Source organism: Emys orbicularis, chromosome 14 (assembly GCF_028017835.1).
Source record: "Emys orbicularis isolate rEmyOrb1 chromosome 14, rEmyOrb1.hap1, whole genome shotgun sequence".
Taxonomy (NCBI): domain Eukaryota; kingdom Metazoa; phylum Chordata; order Testudines; family Emydidae; genus Emys; species Emys orbicularis.
The window spans coordinates 43,291,572-43,311,193 of record NC_088696.1 but is presented as its reverse complement, the minus strand read 5'-3'; the positions used below and the strand labels follow the sequence as shown (position 1 = coordinate 43,311,193).

The 19,622-nt window shown below is 49.5% G+C and overlaps 1 protein-coding gene across 1 annotated transcript in view; it reads left to right on the top strand.

The window, feature by feature from the left end:
- The window catches only part of HYDIN (HYDIN axonemal central pair apparatus protein), a 383,856-nt gene that overhangs the window by 253,502 nt on the left and 110,732 nt on the right, over positions 1-19,622 (top strand). Inside the window, 7 exon segments of the mRNA XM_065416810.1 lie at positions 195-365; positions 9,124-9,297; positions 11,195-11,447; positions 11,533-11,541; positions 13,041-13,167; positions 13,603-13,786; positions 15,834-15,975. Coding sequence (XP_065272882.1) covers positions 195-365; positions 9,124-9,297; positions 11,195-11,447; positions 11,533-11,541; positions 13,041-13,167; positions 13,603-13,786; positions 15,834-15,975 — 1,060 coding nt within the window.

Sequence of the window (19,622 nt, the reverse complement as noted above, 5' to 3'; positions counted from 1 at the left end):
ACCAGGGAGCGCCCAGGAATGTCTGAGCACCCTTAGCTGAAGGCAGGATTGAGGCCTTGTTGTCCCCACTTGGCGAGTGTCCTTTTCCTGAGGACTTTCCCAAAGCACTGAGTGCACTGTTAGGGAATGGGGAAGGATTCTCTGAGACACTGGCATCTGGAAGAGTCATCTGACCCCTTGTTTCTCTGTGGTAGAGTATCAGCGAAGCATTGATGGCAGCTGCAAAGAGGCTGTTGGAGAACTAGACAACAACCCAATTTCCAGAGCCATCGCACGCCACCTTGGCATCGATATCTCTCCAGAAGGTCGTGCAGCCAAGAACCGCAGAGGCATTGTCATCATAATCCATGGCGCTCCCCTTACAGGTGCAGAGACTGTTCTCTTCTGGCCAGGAGGATGGTGGGAGATGAAGGGAAAGGCAGGAAAAATGATCTCAGTTGCTACAACAATGACAAATTCTTTCTGATTGTCTTCACCGCGTGGCCTGGAGCTGGGTAGGAGACTAAGATCCAAACCGGTGGTAGCTGGGCCTGAGATGGAGAAAATAAAAGTCCCACTCTGAGATGGGAAGTTGGGCCTGAGTCTCCCCTCAGTTATCCCTATCTGACATTAGCATAACACCTTTCACATCAATGGAGTTAGTTGTGATTACACCAGTATAGGTGGGAGGAGAATTTGTTTGGCAGACACTAGGCCGCAGTGGAGCAGACATGGCAGCTCCAAACCCTGGAAGTGGAGGGCCCCATCTTTGGGGAAGGGAGCTGGGGAGGATTATGCCTGAGTGCACTTTGAATTTTCCTTTCAAATAACAAACAAACAAACACCCTTTGCCCCAATTTGTACCAGGATCAGCTTGGTGAGAACAAACTACACCCCATCTAGTGGGGAAAGACATCTCAGTGCAGCTGGTCTGAAGAGAGGTGTAAATGGTTACGCACGGATTTGGCATTCCATGGGTGTGCAAAACAGGGGTCACTGACATGGGGGAAGAAGCTAGGTGTGTACAAGAAAAGCAGCTAGTGGAAGGCTAGAGATAAAGCCTCCCCTGGTGCTTTGTCTGATGCTCTAAGGGACATCATTTTCCCAGACCCTCCCATCTTCCATAGCCTTGTGTGTAAGTTACACTAGTTCTTCTTCGAGTGCGTGCACGTGTCCATTCCGATTTGGGTGGGTGCGCGCCCGAGCACAGCTGTCAGGAATATTTTCCCCAGTGGTATCCGTCGGGTTGGCTCTGGTGCCCCCAGGTGCCGGTATAAGGGGCCTGCTGAGCCCATGCTCCTCAGTTCCTTCTTATTGCCCGTGATGGCTGTTGAAACTCCCCTCTCCCTTGGCAAAACATTAGAGTGGTTTTCTCTTCATCTAGCTGTAAATAGTTGTTATGAGTTAGATTAATTTTAGTAAGTTTTAGTGTGTTATAGTAGGACACCTCTCCACGTTTGGAAAGGAGGTCCCGCCCTCCCCCCGGCCCTGGTATCAGGGCATGCCTCAGTCGCTGTGGTTCAAGGCGTGCTCCGCCTGTGGGAAACCTATGCCCACCAGTGACCCACACTTGAGCTGCCTCGAGTACTTGGGGGAGGGCCATAGGACAGACTGCTGCCAAATCTGTCAGGAGTTTAAACCCCGCATGCAAAAGGACCAGGCAGCGAGACTCAAATGGAGGCAGTGCTAAGACTGACCTCAGAGCTGAGATCCGACTCGGCACGGAGCACATCTGCTCTGGTGCATAGTCCACCTCCGGATGATATAGAAGAGGCATCATAGACACCATGAAAAGAGCCATTCGCCGGCACCGGAGGGAAGCAAGAAAGGAGACCAAGATAGCAAGCCCTGGGGCGGGCCGCTCTCCCTCTCCAGCACGGCAACAACCACTGCTCCCAACAGCCACAGCGGTACCGCAAACCCCGCAAAGGGAGCAACACCGCCCCGCAGCACCATGCTGACCAATTTGCAGTCCCTTCCATGCTGGCGGAGAGACACTTGTTGACTCTGCCAATACCAGGATCACCTGGCAGCCAAGATGCAGCGCCTCCGGCACCACCCGGTGGCATGGAGGTCTACACTAGTTCCAGACCGGTGCTGAGACCACTTTCCAGGGGCAAGCCTATCCTGATCGCTTCACCTGCGACATCGCTGCGGCACTGTTCCCCAGCACCAGGAGAATCAGCACCACCGTGGTCTCCCTGCTCCTCGTCGCTCCTGGTCCTCTTCAAGGTCGGACTCGGGACCCTCTTCCGTGCACCGACGGGACCGTCGGCGCTACAAACACCACTCCCCGTGCCCATCGGTGATTGGGAGCACCAGGTGCAATGTCACAGAGCGCCTGGCCCCTGGATCCATGGGGATCGATTCCCATGCAATGGCCTTTCTGGAACCCTGGGGCTTTCCCCTGAGTCAAAGCTCTAGCTCGTGGTGCTCCTACTCAGTCATATAAGAGAGTAGGGCGCCGCTGGTGCTGCACCGAGGGACCCCGGAAGCATCAGCTGGTACACATGCAGAGGGCTGGCCCCGGTACCAAGCCGGTCACTGGACTCAGCACACAACCCAATACTGGTCCCGGTGCACAATCCGGTACCGAAGTCAGTGCCGATCAGCAGGCACAGGTTCCCCAGGCAGAGGAAGAGCTGGAGGTGGGGACAGCTTTTCGTGCCCTTTCCTCTTCTTCTTCACCAGAGGAAGAAGTGGTGTCAAAGGGGTTGTCTCCTTCTCAGGACGATTTAAGGGCCCACCAGGACTTACTGAAGCGGGTGGCGTCCAATCTGGGCTTACAGGCAAAGGCCATCGAGTAACCATCCCAACGTTTCTTCGACTTCCTGGCAGCAACAACGCCTGCAAGAGTCACCCTTCCACTGCATGAGGCAATTATGAAGTCCATCAAGGTCCTCTGGCAGACCCCACCCACTGCCAAGAGAACTGAGCAGAAATACTTTGTGCCTGCCCAGGGCTCTGAATTTTTATTTTCTCCCCCTCCCCCTGGATCACTCATGGTGGCAGCCACCAACGAGAGGGACCCTCAGGGCCAGACGGGACATACATTAAGGGCAAAAGACCCCCAAAAGTTGGACCTGCTTGGGAGGAAAGCATATTCAACGGGAGGTCTTCAACTTCACATAACAAACCAGCAGGCTCTGGTGGGTCACTGTGATTTTAATATGTGGGAGACTATGAGCAGATTTAAAGACAAACTCCCCCAGGACAATCAGCAGGAGTTCTTGTGGATGAGGGCAAGTCGGTTGTCGGCGCCTCCCTGCAAGCAGCCTGGATGCGGCTGATTCTGCGGCTCAGGAGCTCATGCTTACAGACATCCTGGCTCCCGCAGGAGGTTCAGCAGACTTTGCAGGACTTGCCCTTTGAAAGCCCTTCGCTCTTTTCAGAACAAACTGATGCGAGGCTCCACAGCTTTAAATACTCCAGGGTGATACTAAAGTCCTTCGGGTTGCACAACCCTGTGTAGCCTAGGAGACCATATAGGCCCCAGCAATATGGCTGCTACTTCCCCCAGCAGGCACGTCATGATTAGAGGAGGAGAAGGAACAGGGGGTTCGCACACAGGCCATCTCCATCCTCCTCCTCCACAAGGCCTTCTCAATCAGTCCTACGCCACTCAGGCAACTCGAGACACTTGTTTTGATGAGGTGCTCGAGGATGGCATACCAAACCCACAGCTCCAGGATCCGTCCCCTATCTTCTCCAACCGCCTTTCCCACTTCCTCAAGGCCTGGGAACGGGTTACTTCCGACCGCTGGGTATTGAGTACAGTAGAGTCGGGGTATACCCTCCAGTTTATTTCTACCCCTTCTTCCCATTCAGCTTCCCCATCCCTCTTCAGGAACACTTCTCATGAGCTTCTGCTAGAGCAAGAAGTGCAATCTCTTCTCCGGATGGGAGCCGTGGAAGAAGTTCCACTACAGCTAAGGGGAAAGGGGTTCTATTCCCACTACTTTCTGATCCCCAAAGCCAAGGGGTCTCAGACAGATCCTAGATCTGCGTGGACTCAACTGATACCTAGAAAAGCTGAAGTTCTGCATGGTCTCCCTGGTGTCCATCATCCCGTCTCTAGATCCGGGGGATTGGTATGCCGCCCTTGACTTGCATGACCCAGAGTCCCGGGGGAGCCAACTGAAGTCACTCACTTAGGGTGAACTGAAAAGAATGGGGCAGACAATCCCCAAAGCTGGTGGATGTTCCAATACTTAGATTCACCAAGCCAGCACAAAACAGCCTCTGTAATACCTCTCTGGTTACCCAGAAGCCAATAACACGGTTCCCTTAAAGTAACCCAGCCTCAGGCCTCCACCCAGACAACCAAGTCAAATATGATGAGGATTACTGAAAATCTTATTCATCATATAAAAAAGTTCTACCAATCCCAAAGGAATAGACACATTACCTCCCAGGTTAATGAATATTCCAGATCTTATCTAAATACACGCTTACAGCCAATTCTTATTAATTAAACTAAAATTTATTAAAAAATAAAAGAGAGAGTATTGGTTAAAAGATCAATATACATACAGACATGAGTACAGTTCTTGAGATTAAGGCTTTGTCTTCACTACCCGCCGATCCGGCGGGTAGCAATCGGTTTATCGGGGATCGGCTTACCGCGTCTAGTGAAGACGCGGTAAAATCGATCCCTGATCGCTCTGCCGTCGACTCCGGAAATCCACCTCGGCAGGAGGCGGCAGCGGAGTCGGCGGCAGCGCGGCAGCGGTCGACTTTCCCGCGTCCTCACCGCTAGGTAAGCCGACCTAAAATACGCAACTTCAGCTACGGTATTCACGTAGCTGAAGTTGCGTATCTTAGGTCGGACCCCCGCTGTAGTGTAGACCTAGCCTCAGATTCATAGTATAAATGGTGATCTTTGTCGTTGCAAAGAGTTCTTTCAGAAATAGTCCATAGGTTATAGTCCAATGTTCATATTCAGGGTGATTCCAGGTTAGGACTGGAGATCTCAATCTTGGGCGTAAACTTAACTGCATGAAGCATCACGCAGATCTGAGATAAAAAGGGTTGGAACCCAAGGCATCTTTATACAGTTTCAGGCCTTCATGTGACAGCTCAGAGTCCTTAGGTGAACAATAGGCACTCATATGGACTTTGAAGTGGACCCATTTCCTAAGCATCGAGGGTAATTATCTATACAGATTAACATAAGGCAATTGCTTGTTTTCCATCATTCTCAGGTGGTTTGCTGTACATTTCAAAGAGAGACGAACACAGCGATATCCATGTTTACAGTTCATTTAAATGTTAATATTCCCTTTTGATCTCTGAATCAATAGCTATAGTGACAGCAGGAACTGTCTGTTTACATGGCTAACATTTTACAAGATATAAGTAATCACATACAATTAGTATCACCTCCAATTCTCTAACAATACAGGTCTGCATTTCAAAGTTCTAGCCTATCTAGCATGGAATGGCCCTAATTACAATTTGCATACTTTTCTAGCATGTCTCTAAAGGTTGAATGATCCTGCAGGATGCTTAACCCTTTTCTGGCCATGAATCACACTTTGTATAAGTTTTGTTGCAATTATATAACAATGGTAGCAACAATGATTTGCATGGTCGTATTTTAATCAAATACTGTACAACTTGAACGCATATTTCCACATCTTGATATTTCAGGGCCACAGAAGATTTCTCAGGTTTGTGGTGAACCACGGGCATCACCAGTTTGCAGCCCTGCCATTCAGTCTTTCAGCCGCTCTGTGAGTCTTCACCAAGTGAATGGCAGTGATAGCAGCATTTCTGAGGAAAAGAGGAGTCCACGTGTTCCTGTGTTTGGACAACTGACTCATCAAAGGCCGGTCCCCAGTGCAAGTGGAGTCCGACATTGCACTCATACAATCAACCTTCCAAAAGTTGGGTCTTCTGATAAACGTTCAGAAGTCAACCCTAACGCCTGTTCAAAGAATAGAGTTCATTGGGGCATTTCTCGGCTTGACGTTGGCAAGAGCCCATCTTCTGGAGGACCGTTTCTGATCAATCTCATCATTAATACGCTCCCTGCAGGCACATCTGACTACGACCGTTAGAATGTGTTTAAGCCTACTTCCTGCACATACATAGTACAGCATGCAAGGCTGAGATTCAGACCTCTCCAGGCCCGGCTGGGCACAGTGTACTCCCTTTCCAGACATCATCTGGACAGGGTCCTCAGTGTGCCACCTCAAGGCCTCAACTCCCTGGAGTGGTGGTTAGTCCACAGGGTGCTATGTAAGGAAGTGTCCTTCACAAGGTGTCAACTGTCCGCACATTTGGTCTCCAGTGCCTCAGTGCTAGGTTGGAGAGCCCACTAAGACATCTCAGGACACAAGATCTGTGGTCCCAAGAGGAACTTTCGGTCCACATCAATATCAGGGAACTCAGAGCTGTCTGCCTAGCTTGTCAGGCGTTCCTGCCCCATATTACAAACAAAACAATCTCAGTTCTCAAGGACAATATATCAAGCATGTGTTACATCAACAGACAAGGTGGGGCCTACTCGTCCCGTCTTTGTTGAGCGGCGACTCGTCTATGGGAATTCTTCATCACTCATGTGATCAAGCGTCAAGCAGCTTATCTACCGGGCCTACAAAACCAGCTCACAGATCACCTCAGCAGGTTCTTTTCCACTCACCACGAGTGGTCCTTTCGCCCGGATGTCGCCTGGGACATCTTCCGCAGGTGGGGTCTTTGCCACTTGCGCCAACAGGAAGTGTCAACAATTCTGCTCCCTGAGGGGCTACAGCCCGGGGTCCATCACAAATGCCTTCCTGCTAACGTGGTCATCCTACCAGTTTTATGCTTTTGCACCCATCCCTTTGATTCACAAGTTGCTGACAAAGATCAAGCAGGACTGGGCCCGAGTTATTCTAATAGCCCTGGCTTGGCCCAGACAGCACTGGTACACCACACTCGTTCGGCTGTCCGTGGAGGTACCAGTCAGCCTGCTACTCCACCCAGACCTGAACTCCCAGGACCCTGGGCAACTGTTCTACCCGAACGTCAGTGTCTTGCATCTGAAAGCTTGGAATCTTCATGGATAAACTCCGATGAGCGAGCTTGTTTGGAGCAGGTGCGTAAAGTCCTCCTGGGCAGCAGAAAACCCTCCATGAGGGCAACTTACTGGACTAAGTGGAAGCATTTCTCCCTCTGGTCTTCCCAACATGGAGTGTCCCCTCTGGAGGCTTCACTACAGCTCATCTTGGACTACCTCTTATCTCTGAAGGAGCAGGGCCTCGCCCTCTCCTCAATCAAGGTCCACCTGGCAGCCGTCTTGGCATTCCACCCAAAAATAGACAATAGGTGAGTCTTCTCACATGAGCCGGTAATTCGCTTCTTTAAAGGCCTAGAGAGAATATTCCCACAGATAAGGGATCCATCCCCCGCATGGGATCTGAATCTCGTCCTTTCAAAATTGACGGGGCCGCCCTTCAAGCCACTAACAACATGTTCACTTCTGCACCTGTCTTGGAAGGTGGCGTTTCTAGTGGCAATCACCTTGGCCCAGGAGAGTGTCGGAGATCCAAGCCCTCACAGCGGAGCCTTTTTGTACAATCTTCTTTAAGGACAAGGTGCAGTTACTCCCACACCTGAGTTTCCTTCCCAAGGTGGTGTCTCAGTTTCACTGCAACCAACCCATTTTTCTAACAATTTTTTACACTAAACTGCATGCAAATGGGGAGGAACAACACTTGCATTCCTTGGACGTTAGACGAGCCCTGGCGTTTTATATTGAAAGGGCCAAACCGTTCCGTAAGTCTCCGCAACTCTTCATACGATAGTCAAAAGGATGAAGGGGCTCCCCATCTCGGCTCAAAGAATCTCGTTGTGGATAACGTCCTGTATCAAAGCATGTTACGACCTTGCAGGTGTTCCCCGTCCGTCAAACCTGACTTCTCATTCTACGAGGTCCCAAGCCTCGGCGGCGGCTTTCCTGGCCCAAGTCCTTATTCAGGATATCTGTAGGGCAGCAACCTGGTCCTCGGTACATACTTTTTTCTACACACTTCAGAGTAGCAGCCGTGTTAGTCTGTATCCGCAAAAAGAACAGTCTCTAAGGTGCCACAAGTACTCCTGTTCTTTCTACACACTATGTCATTACTCAACAGGCCAGAGATGATGCGCAGCTTGGCCAAGCAATGCTACAGTCAGCTTGCCCTTGAACTCCGAGCCCAATTTGAATGGACATGTGCAAGCACCTGAAGAAGAAAAAACGGTTACTAACCTTTCTGTAACTGTTGTTCTTCGAGATGTGTTGCACATGTCCATTCCAAGACTGACCCACTGTCCCCGTTCTCGGAGTGGCTGGTAAGAAGAAACTGAGGTGCATGGGCCACCAGGGGGCACCAGAGCCAACCTGACGGATACCACTAGGGGAAAATAACAGGAGTACTTGTGGCACCTTAGAGACTAACAAATTTATTAGAGCATAAGCTTTCGTGGGTTGTAGCCCACGAAAGCTTATGCTCTAATAAATTTGTTAGTCTCTAAGGTGCCACAAGTACTCCTGTTATTTTTGCGGATACAGACTAACACGGCTGCTACTCTGAAACCTGTCACTAGGGGAAAAAAATTCCTATAGCTGTGCTCTGGGCACGCACACACCCAAATCGGAATGGACATGTGCAACACATCTCGAAGAACAACAGTTATGGAAAGGTTAGTAACAGTTTTATTTGCACACTGTTCAGTGCCAAAGCGGTGCTAGCTATATCACTTAACCACTAACACTGCTTTTCTTACCAGCCTGGCTCCAATGTGTGACTGATGCTGCTGTTTACATCCCTGCTGAATTTGACATGGAGGAATCAGTGGGATTTGCGCTGTCTTTAACTACGTGTTAGTTTGATGCCCTGAGCCAAACTCATCCCTGATGTAACTCCATTGAAGTTAGTGGGCCAAATTCATCCCCTTTCATACAACCAGTGTGAGATAGATTGGATTTATGCCCATACCCATAATATCCATCTCGTCATTGGCATCACTGGCCATTCTTTTTAAAGTGGCTATCACTCTGCTATTCACAGGGGTTACAAATCGCACACCAGGCCATTTCAAAGCACTTGCTCATACAATGTCTAGATAAAGATGCACCACACATGAATGTCATCAGAGACTTTTGTTTCTGTAAAGGAAAGACAACTGCAGCTGTCACCTTGGCCAAACACTACAGTGCTGCCTGCCTATCCATCGACGCTGTGGTGCTGGAAGCCCTCTCCGACAGGAGCAGTTCCGCGGGGCTTCGCGCACGGGAGCTGTGCATCAGGGCCGCCATTGAGCAGGCACATCGGGAGTCAGAGGAAGCTGGTAAGGGCTCAGACCTTCAGCAGCACAAAGGCTGGACAGCCGTGCTGCACAGAAATGCTGGGCATGACCCCAGCACAATTTCGATCATATGGCCTTACCATCCCCTCCCTTCATTTTCTCCCTCTAGTGCATTGTCGTGAAGACTTTTCAGCAACCCACGGGGGCTCTTGGTATCCTCAGGGGTGGGTGGAGGGAGCTTTGATGTGTCTGGGTATGAAATCCCCTGGGGAGCTCCACAGATGGTAGAAGCTGGAGCATAAAGTGATCTTCTCAGTTCGCAGTTCGATCACCGCCGCTAGTTGAATAGCAGTGCTGGACAATAACGGATCTCTAGCCTTGGAATCAAGAAGAATATAAGGGTTCAGAGGTGCCGAATCCCCTGTAATGCGAAGTCCAACTTGCAGTCTATAATGTCTCTTGCCTGTTAAAAATCTCTCTTTCTCTGGTGTTAGTACCTAGGCATTTCATTCCATTGTGATGCTCTGGATATATTCCGTTTCATAATAGAGGTAAAACACTCTGGTGCTTTTCTAAGAGATTGCCCTAATTCATGGGTGGTTACAGCCACTCTGCCCAGGCTTCATGCTATGATCATCCAGAAATGCTTTTCCTGATATCTTGTTGCTGAAGTTGAAGTCCCCTGCAGTGCCCATTAAGATCCAAAATGATTGGCTTGAAAAGATAGTGATTTAATGAGCATGGGGTGTGTGAAACACAATCCCCCAGGTCAGTTATACAGCGAGTTACATTAAAATACAAATGGATTCATTTCACATCTTTGAAGGTTTTGTGCAAAGAAGTTGCTCCTGCAAATTCTCTCAGTTAGACTCCTGCTCCTAGGTCCTGTGCCCTTCCCCTGGGACCTGGCGAGCTGCGTACACTAGCAAGCTTGGAGCTGGCAGCCTGAGGGTGTTGCTCACCCTCACGGGGTCCTGCTTTGAGGACTAAAATCCCAAGCAGAGGGACAAGGAGACCCCCAGGCTAGAGAGGGTTAATAGGAACGATTTTCATGACTGTTTTTGTGCCCAAACGTGGTGCAGGCAAGAGGTGCTGCATTGACAGCCCTGGCGAACAAAGCCTTGGAACAGATACAGCATAAGCAGCGACAGCTGCTGTGAAAGGCCTTTATGTGTGCTAACCCGTTTGTCATGGGCTTTGCTTTGGGGCACAGCTCCTGTCCACTTGGTGGAGCACTGGCCTCTGTTCCTTGCTTCTTGGGGCAGACGGATGAGTGGTTTAGTTCTAAGAAATAGTCATGTTAATCCCTCTACCCTGGGTTCTGCTCCTCATGGTGCAGTGGGGGAAAGGGTATTGATTTAGATTTTTCTGTTCTGCTGTCCATCTCCCTGGACAAACAATGAATGACAGAGCCACTTGCAATTGAGTCCTGGTCTCGCTGGAGTCAGTGACAGTCTGACAGAGGATCATTCATTTATTTGCTCAACGTCAGTATTTCTCTCTCTACGCAGCTTTTATAACTGCCCGTCACCATAGCATTTGAGCACTAAAAGTCTCTGGCCGTAGAACCCACGTATCTTCTTTTGCACTTTCCCTTGACAGTGACAGAAACGTGGGCAGGAATGTGTGTTCTGTGCAATCAGATATGACCCCTGGTGCTAATGGCCAGCTTGTGCCTGAACGGCCTAATCCATTCTGGAGCTCCAGCTCCTGGGGAAGGTACGTGCTGTGCTGCGTCCCTTGGGAGAGTGCGGCATGCTCCCCCCTGTGTCTGGTCAGCTCCACTGGCAGGCAAAGGCAGGATGCCAGCAGGTTCAGCTCCAGTGACTTGGATTAAGAAGCGTGTTCATCCCTGGCAGTTTGAGGAACGCTAACTGCTGTAGTCAGTCTTCTGCGGATTGGATCCCCCTGAGGCTGAACTCCTCTTTCATCCTAGCAGGTCAGTCTTCTGAGGGCTCTGCAGGGCAGACAGCTCTGAGCACAAGACTGAGCGTTGAGGCTTTGGCCAAGCATACCACGGAGGGTAGCCAGCCGAGCTCCGAGACCAAAACCGGGCCACAGTCCATCACCTCCAAGGGCTACAGGGGCAGCACAGGAACAGGCAGGGGGAAGTCAGAAGGCCATGCCTCGCAGGGACAGAAGCAGCAGCACCAATCGGATCAAACAGGATCACAGGTGAAAGCGAATTCACAGCAGTAAACAGATGGGATTAGTCCATCGCTCTTCTAAGAGTGTGTGAGAAACTAGGACTCCTGCACTGGAGATGCACTGGCCCAGTGGGTTCCTGCCCTGGGCTTTCATCTCTGCTGACTTAGGGTTTCGACCTGTGTACTCACAAGTACAAATCAGCCTGGTGGTCTTGTTCCAGTCTCTAGTGGGGCTTAGTCCAGGTGATAAAAGCACTATTGAATTAGGCAAAGTTAGCTACTCGAGAGACCTGGGGCTGGGAGGACTCTTGCGCTGGGAGTGAGGGCTGAGGTGCCTCTCCAAGGGTTTGATGGGGGTTAGTCGTTTGTTAAGCACCAGCAATGTGCACACACGTCCTGAAGAGTTTTTATTCTGCGTGTTGGTGTGGAGCTGGCTCAGAGTGTTCTCTGTGTTAGTGCAGTGAGGTGTCAGCGGTGTCATGCTCAGCTTTTATAGCAAGAGTAACTGAGGCTCAGAGAAGTTTGAAGGTCCAAATTTTCAAGTGTGGCCTCTAATGTTGGTTGCCACCATTTTTGAGTGCTCAGCTCTGGACACCTGGGGTCTGAGCACCCCCATGCCAGCTGAAGTCAGTGGGTGAGTGCGTGCTGCGTAGCTCTCCAATTCAGGTCTGAGGGACATGGAGCTAAGTCTGTAGACCTGGGCTCTGAGAGTCGCTGCCACGGGCTGCTGCTTGCCATGCAGACATTTTCCCCATTACTCAGCGAGTTAAGTGCACCCAGGTTAACCTGAGGTGCATCAGTCATTCCCCCTTGTGGAGCTGGGCGCCTGACCCCTTTGGAGGGCCAGCCACTCTCTGACAGTTGGGTACCCATAAACCAAAGCACCCAAAATGAGAGGGCCCTATTGAAAACGTGTCTCTTCATGTCTTGCCCTAGGTGACACGGCAAATCAGTGGGAGAATGAGGACTAGGCCCAGGTCTCCAGTGTCCCAGTCCAGTACCCCGGGTACAGACACCCTACACAGGCAGTAGCACCTGCATTTTTTTAAATAAATATGTAGGTTGAGACATAAAAAAAATGCATGGTCTGGATCCTGAGAGAGCTTACGGAGGGAGAAGTCCCTACACTCCCCCAGACTGCAGGACTGCGATTGTCCCTAGCCCTTGCCTACTCACGGGAAGAAAATTCCTCCCTTCCTGAGCCCCCTTACCATGGCCATGGACTGAGCAGCAGCCTCACAACTCAAGAACTCACAACACTAAGCCTGGAGGGAAGTGGGTGCTCAACGGTTGGAAGGCCGTACTCCAAGTGTAGTTATCAATGATTCGCTGCCAGACAATCCCTAGCCTTTTTGTTTTTAAGAACAGGCTGGACAAACACCTGCCAGGGCTGGTCTAAGTTTTCCTTGGTCCTGCCTCCGCACAGAGGGCTGAGCTTGATGACCTCCTGAGGAGCCTTCCAGTCCTATGACTTCTGGGCTACTTTGCACCATTAGCATGTGACAGCAGTCTGAGCTGGTGGGGTGAAGGGGCTGATGTGATGGGCAGAAGAAATGAGTTTAGTCTCCAGAGGAATTGTACGGGTTTTTCTGAAGCATTTTTTCCCTTGGGGTGGTGAATGCTGCAGGTTCCTCCCAGCCCTATTCCCAGTGCTCCTGTCCAGCGACGGCTCAGCCTCAGTGCCAGCATGGCAGGAGAATCCGGCCTGATGAGCTGCGTGCTTCCCGAGGAGCTACTGGTGGAGATCCTTTCCGAGAGGATGCAGGTATGGCAGGTGCTCACCTGGGCAGAAGGAAACGCTGGTCATGAAGCTTGGTGTGTCGGGTGAGGATGTTTGTGCGAAGGGATGGGGAATGTGGTGTTGTCAAGGTTTGATTTAAATGATAGGTTAAGGCAATGGAGAGACAGGCCAGGGCAGAAAGGGGCACAGAGAGAGAAATATGCAGAGAAAATCAAAACAGGTGGAGATGTGCTGTTGATCTGCTCTAGCTCAACCAGAAATGTTGAACTTGGTGGCGGAGTCAGTGGGTGAGCTTGGTGATCAGAGTGGTCCCTTCAGGCCTTGGAATCTGTGACTATTTCAGATATTTGGGGATAGTGCTTGCTAATATGTTTTTACATCAGAGCAGTTTTATTTGCTGATGAGAATACTGTGTACTCATTAGGATGGATTTATGCCCTTTGTGTTCCACATTCACAGCTGAGTGACTGCTATCAGGGAGTGGTGTTTGATGGACTAGAAACACTCTTTGCCCGCAATATGCCTTCTGCTCTCCTTTGCCTGCTCAAAGCAATCAACAACCGGCGTTACATCTACATGGTGAACCTGTTCCAGGATTATGCTGCCATGAAGGCTAGGGAGAAGGCCAAGCAAGAGCAGGAAGGTGAGAAGGATTCTTCAGTGAACCCTCTGACACTCACACCTCTACATGTCTGTGTGTCTGTCTAGGCATTTCTAATACCGGCTGTCAGAAAACCAGGGGGATTTTTCCACCTCAGAAAATTTTCACTAAAACAAAAAAAAAATTTCATCTGCATTTTCAACAGAAAATTTTGATTTTTGCGGGGTGAAAATTCAGATACCAAAATATTTCAATTTGGAAGTGTTACCGTGGAGCCTCATGGGAGTTGTAGCTCAGGTACCTCGTGCTCCTATTCTCGTTTATAGGCCAGGGTCCCTGTCAGACTTCATCTCCCATGATGCATCACAATCTCTCCTTTTGGAGACGGGAGGCAGTGCATCACGGGTATCCCTGGATGTGGTGCGTAATGGGAGATGCAGTCCAGTTCAGAATCCTGTCCCTTAAAGGCAAATGGAGACACAAGGTAACCAAGCTACAACTCCCATGACGCACTGTGGCAGAATATACAAACTGAAATATTTCCATGTTTGGGCATTTGGGTTTTTGACAAAATTGAAATTTCCTGCAGAAAGCAGACACTTTTTCCTGCAGAAAGTAGACACTTTTTCCTGCAGAAAGCAGACACTTTTCTCAGTTTTCCATTGAAGAACAGTTTCAACAGAAATTTTTCGACCAGTCCTAATTTCTAGAGTGCCTATCACCGTATCTAGGCAGCAATACAAGCTAACAACCAGGACCCCCCTTTTTGGTCATTTCACACAAGTTACTGCAGCTTTTCACACCTGTATTCACATGATTTTAAATAGCACTTGAAAGGGTGTTTTATCCTTGGGCAGAGACACAGAAGGGATACAGCTTTGTTTGAAAGAAAAAATCTAGCTTCACCGGTGGAAGGCTGTCCTGGCAGCTCGGGGCAGATGCGGGGCAGTCACTGCCAGCAGTGCAGCCAATGGGGAGCAGCACAGGCCTGGCCGAGAGACTGGCAGGGAAACAGGGTGTAGGTGGACTGGCTTCCAGGAGTCAAAGGGCTGCTAAGCCTAACAGGGGAGCTGTTTTTAGGGGCGTATACTCACAGCTGAGACACTGGCAGTTGGAATGGGGAAGAGAAATTCTCATGGAAGAGATCGGCACAGTCCAGGTGCCTGGGATGAATCTGAGCTCTGGCTCTGTTTTGGGAGTAGCTATGCAGCTTGCATCAGGATCATCAAGTAGATCTGACTCTCCTATGGATTCTTTGGGTTCCTGCTGAGGCTCGGTCTCATGGGACATCCCATTCACATAGTTCTATGGGTAGAACCTGCTGCCCTCCCTCCTATAGCACCTGTAGTTTTAGAGCCAAAGCTGCCCCGGGATCCAGCTTCACAATGCACAAAATACAGTGGGGCCAGCATTGTAGGACTCACAGGATCTGTCTACACTGAGTGCAAGCCCAGGGCTGGCAGAATTCGAGTCAGCAGACCCAGGGGGTGTTAACTTAGAGCTTGAGCAGCTACACCCATGTGTAACCCCAGGGTAGGAATTGTTGAACCCTGGGCCCCTACACTGCATTATGCGGGCTCCAGTCCAGCCCCCATCTCCCAGACTTCCTAGCGCTCTCCAAAACGTGGCCACTCGGGCCCTTTGCTCGTGGTGCAGTGTGGGGAAACTTGACAGTCCAGAGGTCACAGAGAGTCGGCCCATGGGATTGTGGGATACTATTGGCAGATTCCCAAAGCACGAGTCCAGTGGGGCTGCATCTGTGCTGCGAAGCAAGAGGGCTTGAACCCTGGGTCCCAGCTTGACTCAGGCTTGGACCCTCGACCCCCATGGGGTCCTGGGAGTCTGGGTCTGAGCCCTGGTTTAGCATGATTTGTGTGTGGACGGAAGGGGGTAAAGCCTGAGTTCAAGCTCTGGGCTTACACTTCAGTGTAGACGTACGAGGCCCCCTGCCTCCCCCCCCTCCAGCACCTAACTCAGTGCCTGCTAATCGGAGCAGGGACACACACAAGCTGGCACCAGCGGGAGGGCCTGTCCTGAGCCCTGAGCTATGATTTCAGCCGGTGCATTTCTCTGTTTGGCTGCATGACAGAACAGGAACAGAAAGACGCCATTGCGAGGGAAAAGGCTCGTCTCCAGGAGATGGATGAGGAAGAGTACGACGCTCTCACTGAGGAGCAGAAAATTCAGTTTGATAATGAACTGCTCCAAGCGCTACGGGAGCGGAAAAAGAGGTGTGTGAACTGTCCCTGGACAGCTGCCTGGGAGTGTTGCGCCAACCTCCACCTGGGACACTTCTGGGCTTGCCGGTTGTTTCTTTTCCTGCACCGTGCACCGGCACTACCCACTTGTCAGTGGGTTGATCTGGTTTTATCAAGCAGGGGTGAGGGGGATGGCGGGAAGAGTAGCTCAGAAGCAGCAGCAGGAAGTTCTGTTTCTTCTCAGTGGTTCAGGAAGTGGGAGGAGTAGCTCACAGGAGGTGACGGAGCCTCTGCTCTCACACAGTCGGAGACTCGTAAGGGCCAAATGACTCTCCTGCTTTTACCCATTGTGTAGGTTGGTGGCCAGAGGATAGTGCGCTGGATTGGGACTTGGGAGACCTGCGTTCTAGTCTTGGCTCTGCTGCTGGGTGACCTTGGCAAGTGACTTCCCCTCTCTGTGCCTCAGTTTCCCCATCTGTAAAATAGTGATAATGATACTGACATTCCTGTGTGAAGTGCTGGATAAAACTACATATTATTGTACTTTAACAACCCTAAATTAAGGACAACACTGAAAATTCAACTGTAACTCTTCTGGAGACACAAAAAGCTCCTCCTATTCCTTGAAAATCACATTTGAACTATACTGGCTCAGTTTCGCTGTTATTTCACAGTAGATAAGTCCTTACAATGCTATTTGCATAGTACCCCTCTGTGACAATGCGGTTCTGGCGAAACCCAACTGAGAGTGCCAACTCAGGACAAATTGCTCAAACAGGGCAGTTACAGCCCAAGGCTGGGGGTTTTTCCACCTCTAAGGCAAACCAAACCAGCTAGACTAAGAGGACTTCGGTCTCACCCCACTGGCTAACCGCAAGTCTCACAAGCAATCTCCTTAGACACTCCAGTTTCCCAGTATCACCACCAGTGCCACTCGTTATGGGGACAAATGGTTATGAAAACCAAGACCCCAGTAAAAGAAAAAGGTTCTCCTGATCCCAAAGGACCAAGCCCCAGACCCAGGTCAATATACAAATTAGATCTTACCCACAAATCACGCTGTTGCCAATCCTTTAGAATCTAAAATCTAAAGGTTTATTCATAACAGGAAAAAGATAGAGATGAGAGTTAGAATCGGTTAAATGGAATCAATTACATACAGTAATGGCAAAGTTCTTGGTTCAGGCTTGCAGCAGCGATAGAATAAACTGCAGGTTCAAATCAAGTCTCTGGAATACATCCCCCGCTGGGATGGGTCCTCAGTCCTTTGTGCAAAGCTTCAGCTTGTAGCAAAGTTCCTCCAGAGGTATGAAGCAGGATTGAAGACCCAATGGAGATGAGGCATCCTCCTTATATAGTCTTTTCCAGGTGTAAGAACACCTCTTTGTCCTTACTGTGGAAAATTACAGCAAAATGGAGCCTGGAGTCACATGGGCCAGTCCCTGCATACTTTGCTGAGTCTCAAGGCATATTTGCCTTCTCTCAATGGGTCCATTGTATAGCTGATGGTCCTTAATGGGCCATCAAGCAGGCTAGGCAGAGCTAACACCAGCTTGTCTGGGATGTCACCCAGCAGCATAGCATAAGTTTGAAATACAGACAGTATAGAGCCAATATTCATAACTTCAACTACAAAATTGATACACACATATAGACAGCATAATTATAACCAGTAAACCATAACCTTGTCTAAGACACCCCATTTGACCCCCTTTATACAAGATTTTGGTGCCACTACAGAACCTTGGTTGCAACAATGATCTATATGGTCCCAGATTATAGCAATAACGTCACACCCCCAACGCAAAATTGATGCAGGAAGGGATGACACAAACATCACTGACTGCATCCCAAGAGCTCCCCATCCTTGGGTTTGTCTCACTACAGCTAGTATTGGGGTTAGAAGCCATATCAGAGTATAACAGAAATGGTTTATCAAAATTATGTTCAACAACATGATTGAACCTCTTTACAAACTCAAGGTAAAACTTGGTTAGAACAATAGTGGATTGGATCTGCTCTTGCAGCATGATTCCTGTATGTCTCAAGTGATCTTGCCAAGAGCTAAAGAAAACAGCTACTTTATCCATACAAGCTCTGGCAAATGTTTGGAACCCAATTAACATTAAATCAATGTAGATATTAATTATGTTCATAGTACAGGAATCTTGGCATTTAGCCGTGAAAGCAATATGGTAGTGTGCCTCAGTTTCCCTTTTCATACAGCACATTAGGTCTGGAATGTCTTTTCTCCTGTGAAAAGTTCCAATACTGTTTACAGGCATCAACTGTGAAACATCAGTATAACAAGGCCTTTTAACATAAAGTGTGTTCTCATGTATTCCTTTTAACATGTTCAAGGGATTTTCCAAAAGATTAGGAACATTGTACATTCTTACAGTTCTTGGTAATAGCAACACATTAGTTACAAAATCACCATTAGCATTAACAACAAATCCATTGCAAGTGTCCATCTACAATCATGGTTGTCATGCCACACCTTTGGCTCAGTACCATTGGAGTTTGGGCATTTTAGGGTTAACCTGTTGCTTCCCTTTGCAAAATTCAGTTTTCTCTTTCCTCCTTGTCCTGCAGGATCAAACCCTGATTTCTCTTGCTTAACAGAATTCACTGGCTGATGGGGTGGGCTCTCTGTGCTAACAGCTATTAGCAAGTCCTTCCTCTCCCAGCCAGACAAGTAATTTGCATTACCACAGACAAGAGCCAGTCCACCAGTTTTCATATCCTTAACTGCTATCATTTCCAAGGCTGGACTCTGTCTTAAAGAGATACCACACAAATCCAAAGAGTCTGAGGGTGAGAGTTTGCTTGCTCTCCCCTGCATCCTCAAGCATTCGGCCATAAGACTGTTCTGCTTTGAAACACCAATAACCAAATCTGTCCTCAGACCCTGAGGCACAGACTGCTCACTTAACGAATTAGCATGGAGACAGTCCTGTCCCAACACCATTGTCTTCCCAACAAGCTGGCCACACACAGCCACTTGGTTATAGGGCTGCTTAACTTTCTTAACAGCTCTTACTCCATCTGAGACCTTCTCAAAGCTACCCACACTGGATCTTTCAAAAGGAAAGTCAGTGGATCCATTCACAACAGAAAATTTCTGGCTGTTAGGAACTGAAACTTCCTTGATTAAATCACTCTCACACCCTTCAGTTGCAGGGAACTGCTTGCACAGATTACCATGAGGATTCCTTTCCCCAGGAGCTTTTCTAAGGGTACGTCTACACTTACCGGAGGGTCCGGCGGCAGGCAATCGATGTTCTGGGATCGATTTATCGCGTCTGGTTTAGACGCGATAAATGGAACCCGGATCGATCCCGGAAGTGCTCGCCGTCGACGCCGGTACTCCAGCTCGGCGAGAGGAGTACGCGGCATCGACGGGGGAGCCTGCCTGCCGCGTCTGGACCCACGGTAAGTTCGGACTAAGGTACTTCGAATTCAGCTACGTTATTAACGTAGCTGAATTTGCGTACCTTAGTCCGAAGTGGGGGCTTAGTGGGGACCAGGCCTAAGCAGCAAATCACCCCTCACAGAAATTTTGCCCTTACCCTCTTCACCTAGGGCTTGCTCTAAAGGAACACTTCCCTGAGCAACAACAGACTTTTTCTGGGTCTTACTTACATCCAGGATCACCTTTGGCCCATCAGGCAGATTTC